General features: G+C 50.2%; 1 protein-coding gene across 1 annotated transcript; it reads left to right on the plus strand.

The window, feature by feature from the left end:
• The first annotated feature begins 4,675 nt into the window (after positions 1–4,675).
• On the plus strand, positions 4,676–5,485 carry LOC117161655 (uncharacterized). The gene is made up of 2 exons (XM_076619993.1): positions 4,676–5,214; positions 5,308–5,485. The coding sequence occupies exons 1-2, from the start codon at positions 4,676–4,678 to the stop codon at positions 5,483–5,485; spliced, it is 717 nt and encodes a 238-aa protein (XP_076476108.1).
• The last annotated feature ends 1,102 nt before the right edge of the window (positions 5,486–6,587 follow it).

Here is a 6,587-nt window from a genome sequence, read left to right on the forward strand (position 1 = left end):
AAAACAGCCTGGACAGAGAAACACGAAAAGCGTAGACCAAAGGTAACTTCCGTTCTAACTGACGAACCGGTATTAATGATGATTGATCCTAATTATCCGATTGAATTACATACTGACGCTAGTTCTGACGGATATGGGGCTATTTTAATGCATAATGTCGAGGGAAAAAATAGGGTCGTTGAATATTACAGCAAAACGATCAGTCCTGCGGAATCCAGAAAAATATTTATATGAACTAGAGAAACGTCTCTAACGCTAACGAGCAGTTGTAAAAGCTGTCAAGCATTTCCGACACCACTTGCACGGGCTAGAATCCCTAATTGTTACCGACTGTAATTCGTTGAAAGCCTCCAGCAACAACGTAAATCTAAACGACCGGGTCTATAGGTGGTGGGCTTATTTACAAACGTTCAAATATGATATTATATATCGGGAAGATAAATCGTGGCCCACGTAGATTTTCGCGAATCCCGTAGAATTGGATCAACGTTCAATCAATGAAATCGTGGAGAAAGAAATTAAAATTACTGAAATCTCGGAAGATTGGTTAGTAGCGGAACTACGTCGCGATCTCCAAATTATAGAAATCGTCAAATTACAAAACGATGAGCTTGCAGACGCTATCGCGAATACTTACGGTCTACGATCTGGCACCCTTTATCGTAAGATACAAAAAAAGGCAGAACTCTCTGCTTGCCCATTGTCCCCAGAGGTTTTATGTGGTCCGTTATTAATGATGCGTACTAGTCAATTATGCACTTAGTTCGGGATAAAACACTCGAGAAATTGTATGAGTATTACTGGTTCAAAGGAATAACGAAATATGTTTGTAAATTCGTAGAGAACTGTCATACTTGTCAAGTTTCTAAGTTTATTGCTGCCCGACAATATTGAACAAAGAGAAATAGATATCACCGATGTAAGCCAGCAGATAATGAAGAATATAGAGATTAGCGCTAAATATGATAAAGATAGATTTGGCAAAATTAAATCTAAAGTAGTTAGATTTAATCTTCGTGATTTTGTATTGCGCAAAAATGAGGAAAGAAATCAAACTAAGTTAGATCCAAAATTCAAGGGTCCATTTGTGATAGCAGAGATTTTGGAAGAAGACAGATATATTTTAAAAACATTAGATAAACGAGCATATAAGTACAGTCACGACGGATTGAGGAAAATGCCAGAGAGCTGCATCCCTGTTGAGTTGGATGTCTGCAGTGATGACAATGGCAGTGACAATGACGATATGAGTACACCGATCCCACAGAAACATAAGCACTGTGACCATAACATCTAGCATAGTGTCATTACATACATCCAATGTCTAGAAAAGTGATCTAGAGAAGCGAAATTCATTCAGATACGAAATCGAAAATTGTCTGTCATGTCGTTACAGTCTGACTGATAATCCACAGAGAAACGAAATAATTATCTCTTCACTAATTCACATTGAATTTCCCATATCGGAGCACCATATTTTAACGTCGTCGAAATTTTTAAGACGATCATATCAGGAAAACAAGGAATCATAAATTCACAAATTACAGAACCTAAGCAATTCTTAACAACACTCGACCAAATAACAAAACGAAACTTTATGAGTAACCATATCGAACCTTCAGTTGAAAACTTTCAACTAATTCTAGATCTAAGTAAACTAAAATTATGGACAAATATTAACAAACTTATATATGTGGGATAGTGTGACGTCAGGGAAGGAAGTGGCGTGAGGGGTAATTGTTTATTAGCGTTGTCGAGATATGTTGATGTTCTCAAGGAGTGTTGTGATCGTTACCAAGGTATGTTAAGGGAAAAATGAGCATGGAAAATGCTGTCAGAGTTGAATTTATCGTGGTCGTGCGAAGTTCGTTGTGTTGCTGTGTCGTAGAATTAGTCAGAAACGAATACGCGAAACGCGGTATTATATTCGATTTCGTATGAGTGCAACGATATTGTATTTATCATACTGTTTTCTATAAATTTATGAGATAACATCCCTACAAATTGGAGGCTCGTGCCGAGGATTTTTTAAACCACGCCAATCTAATACTTCGAGAAGCGGTGTTATAAAAGATCGTTAGCCGTTGCGAATAATATCGTGTGTATTCAAAGACATTATTGTAAAGTCTAAGACGGCAAATTGTGAAGAAGAATAATTACCTAGTGAAGAAAATCTAACGATGGACGAATTACGAAACAAGCTTGCTCAGATGAATCTACCGATATCTGATACAAGGTCAGTGTTGGTGGCCAGGCTAAATAGAGCGCGCAGTGCAGGTCAAGCAAATCTTAAAGTACAAGTGAGTAGTGAAAGGTCCGTGGAGACGCGAGGTACGGGGACGAAGCCAAAAAATAAGCATGGTCGAGATGTAGATGAAAGTCTCGAGAGGCTTAGGACGAAGGAATTGAGGGAACGTCTAGCAAGTATGGAGCTAGAGACGAGAGACAGGAAGCTGAATTACGTGAGCGACTACAGGCGGCCATGGAAGAAAAAGCATCGTCGAAAGAAGGAAGTGACTACGAAAGTGAAACGGAAGACGATGAAGAAGGTGAAAGTGAACGCAGAAGGAACGCGCGAATTGAACTGTGACAAATGCTGTAGAAAGACACGTGGGCGTACAACATTAAGTTTTCAAGATGTCCAAGACACCTTAGAAGTTTTTACAGGCGAAAACAATGAAAATATCAATCAATGGCTCAAGACGTTTGAAGAAACGGCAAGCATGTGCATGTGGACAGAAGAGTAGAAAGTAATTTATACAAAAAAGTTGATGAGACAATCAGCAAAAATATTTGTGAATTATGAGTGCCAAGCTAGAACTTGGCGTAAATTAAAAACAGGACTAATAAAGGAATTTTCAAAGAATGTAATACTTGGCAAATACACCATAGATGGGATAGTGTGACGTCAGGGAAGGATGTGGAGTGGGGAGCACGAGGCGGGTATGAGTTCTCGGGGCGTAGGACCACGCCTTGGGAAACCCCGATGTATCTGATATTCCCCTATAGTCGGGTGGCGGCTGGTCGGTGCCTTTGGTACCCGTCAGCTCGCCGATACGGTGCGGAGAATTTCGGAGAAGTTGGTGGGCCCATACCTGTCAAGACCACTCACCTCACCTTCTCGTGTGGCTCCCCGTCACCCTGCACCGGCCTTGACCGGTGTAGGGTGCGAAAGAGTGAGTGGCACCAGGACGGGAATCTCGAGGACGACCAGGCACAAATAAACAGAGAAAAAAGGATAAACGAATAAAAGAGAAATACGTTTACGGTGCAGGGGAGGGAGACCCCAGTACCGGCGCAGTTGCGGGTTGTCAAGTGGGCCCCGCTGCGTCGTTACCTCACGACCACGGCCGTTCGAGGGTGGACCGCCAGGCCCCCGGACGTGTTTCTGCGCTTGGCGAGGCAGAAAAACAGAGGTTACGGAGAAATCTGCAAGAAGGATGACGAGATGTTCGCGGAGAACCGCGGACAAGTCGAAGTGCGTTTTTCTCGCTCCGGCCATTGTAGACGATGCCACGTCACCGATGGCAGGAGCACTACGGACGCGAGCAAAGTCCGACGACGAGGAGTCGGTCGCCTCGATCGCGTCGCGCTCATCGCTGGCTTCGACGGCGTCCATTTGAAAACGAAGGATGATCGTGATCACAACCCCGGGCGTGCCCGAAAAACAGCCTCCAAACAGGACGAAGCGAGATTCATCGAACAGGTTGAAGAGCGAGTTTCTCGCCCCGGCCGCGGTGGACGACGACTTCGCAAGAATGCGGGCGCTGCCGAGGTCCGACGACGGGGAATCGGTCGCCTCGGTCGCCACGATGGCGTCGCGTTCGTCGACGACGTCGAGGAGCAAGAAGAGGAGAATCGCCGTGACCACTCCGGACGTGTCCGATGAGCTGGCGTTACTGATCAGGACGAGCTCCCCAGCGGACGTCAGTGCAGGGTTTACCATGCACGTCTCCCAGATAATGAGGGTTGCGACGACATCGTCGAACCTAAAGGGGACCTACATCAAGGCCCTGAAGGAGGCGGCCAGCTTCATCACGGCCGCATGGAAGCACGAGTCGTCCGTGAGGACGAGACCGACGCGCGACAGTGACACCGCAATGGCGAGGCTCACGGCGCTGGAGGATGAGAACGCCGCCCTTCGACGAGAGGTGTCGAAGCTGGCTGCTCGGGGCGGCGAGTGCCCGCGGTGTTCCGGCCATGCTTGCGAGACCGGCCGGGAGGACACGATTGACAGAGCGCGCTTCGTTGCCCTGGAACGGATGGTGAAGGAGATGAAACCATCCATCATCAGGGCCATCGAGGAACGGCTCTGGGGAGAACAACAACGACGACGACGTACCCCAGATGCCCGGCGCAGCACCGAGGGCTCTGCCATTCCCCAACCCACCCAACCGACATCGCTCCAGAGGGAGCAAGAGGGTGGAGAGTGGGTGGTGGTGGAGAAGAAGAGGAAGAAGAGAGGGAAGCGGAAGAAGACCGTGGCACCGCCGCCGCCGCCGCCGCAGGCGAGAGGAGGCCGGCAACAACAACAGCCGCGCGCTAGGACGACAGGCGCGTTGCCGCCGCCGTAACGAACAGGAGGCCGCCGCAGGTTCCCAAGTCGACGACGACGACGCTCCCGCGCGCACCGCGAACATCGGCGGTGACGCTGACGTTGAACGAAGGAGCGAGCATGTCCTACGCGGACGTGGTGGAGGCAGCCAGGGCGAAAGTGCCGCTCGCGGATCTCGGCGTGGCGTCCGTCGAGATGAAAAAAGCGATGACGGGCGCCATTATCATCAGAGTCCCCGGCGACAAGGACAGGGAAAAGGCAACGCGGCTGGCGACGCGTCTGGCCGAGGTGCTGGACCCGGCGACCGTGAGAGTCGCCACGCCGACGAGGATGGCCGAACTGCGCCTGACCGGGATCGACATCTCGGTCAAGCAAGAGGAGCTACGACGGGCACTGGCCGCGGCGGCGGGATGCGGCTGCGCGGAGGTGCAAGTCGGCGAGATCGGCGCGACCAGAGGCGGACTCGGGTCCGCGTGGATAAGATGTCCAGTGGCGGGGGCCCGGAAACTAGCCCAGGCAGGGAAGATAGCACTGGGCTGGTCGACCGCGAGGGTGACGGCTATACCTAAGCGGCCGCTGCAGTGCTTCAGGTGTCTGGAGCTCGGACACGCGCGAGCGACCTGCGTGTCCACGGTCGATCGCGGGCACCTGTGCTACAGGTGCGGCGGGAGCGGGCACCGCGCCAGAGGCTGTCCCGCCTCGGCGCCCAAATGCCCGCTGTGCGAGTCGCTTGGGGCTCCGTCGAACCACAGGATGGGCGGAGCGGCGTGCGCCCCGTCGACGACGAAGAGGAGGAAGAACAACGTCGACAAGAGGAGGAGACCCACCCGCGAGCCAGCGGCGGATGGGACCGTAGCCGTAGGCGAGACCGCGCTAGCAACAACAGCAGCAGCGACGGGTGGCCCGGAGGAGGCCATCGAGCTGACGTGATAAATTCAAGCGCCTGCTCCAGTGCAACGTCGGAAGATCAAGAAGGGCGCAGGATCTGCTCTTCCAGACGATCCGGGAGAGCGAGGTCGCCCTCGCCGCGGTGGCAGAGTCTCATCGCGTTCCCGACGCGCCCAACTGGATCGGGGACCTGAACGGGTTGGTGGCAGCGGTTTCGTGGCGGTCGAGTGGGCCGGAATAGCCGTGGTGGCGGTCTACGTCGCGCCCAATATCAGCTTGGCGGCGTTCGGGGACTTCTTGGACGGGGTCGGCGAATGCGTCGCCAGATGCCTGCCCCGCCAGGTACTCGTCCTCGGGGACTTTAACGCCCGCTCGACGCAATGGGGTAACCCCAGGACCAACTCACGGAGAAGGACGCTGTCCGACTGGGCCGCGGGTCTCGAGCTCTTGCTGACGAACAGAGGCTCGGCGAGCACCTGCGTGGCGTGGAGAGGCTCCTCCGTGGTCGACCTGACGTGGGCCACCGCGGATCTATTCCGCAAGATCCGGAACTGGAGAGTGGCCGAGGGAGTGGAAACACTCTCGGACCACCTCTTATTATTGTTTATTGTTTTTATTATTATTATTGTTATTATTGTTATTGTTTTTGTCCAGCAATAGATTTTCTTAGTACCATTAGGGCGCTTACATCTGCTATATTTTTATTCGAGAGTCCTTGCCGGATAATAACGGATCAAGGAAGATGTTTTACCGGTAAAGAATTCCAAGATTTGTGTCACGGAAAACAAATTAAACTCCATTTGATAGCAAGCGGTGCTAGTGGGCTAATGGGCAGGTAGAACGTATTATGGGTACGCTGAAGAATTACTTTGAATTGCACCACATATCGTGTGACTAAGTCGAGTCCGTTAGAATTATTAATCGGTAAAACGGTTTATTGCTGCCCGACAATATTGAAAAAAGAGAAATAGATATCACCGATGTAAGCCAGCAGATAATGAAGAATATGGAGATTAGCGCTAAATATGATAAAGATAGATTTGGCAAAATTAAATCTAAAGTAGTTAGATTTAATCTTCGTGATTTTGTATTGCGCAAAAATGAGGAAAGAAATCAAACTAAGTTAGATCCAAAATTCAAGGGG

Source organism: Bombus vancouverensis, chromosome 7, assembly GCF_051014615.1.
Source record: "Bombus vancouverensis nearcticus chromosome 7, iyBomVanc1_principal, whole genome shotgun sequence".
Lineage (NCBI taxonomy): Eukaryota > Metazoa > Arthropoda > Insecta > Hymenoptera > Apidae > Bombus > Bombus vancouverensis.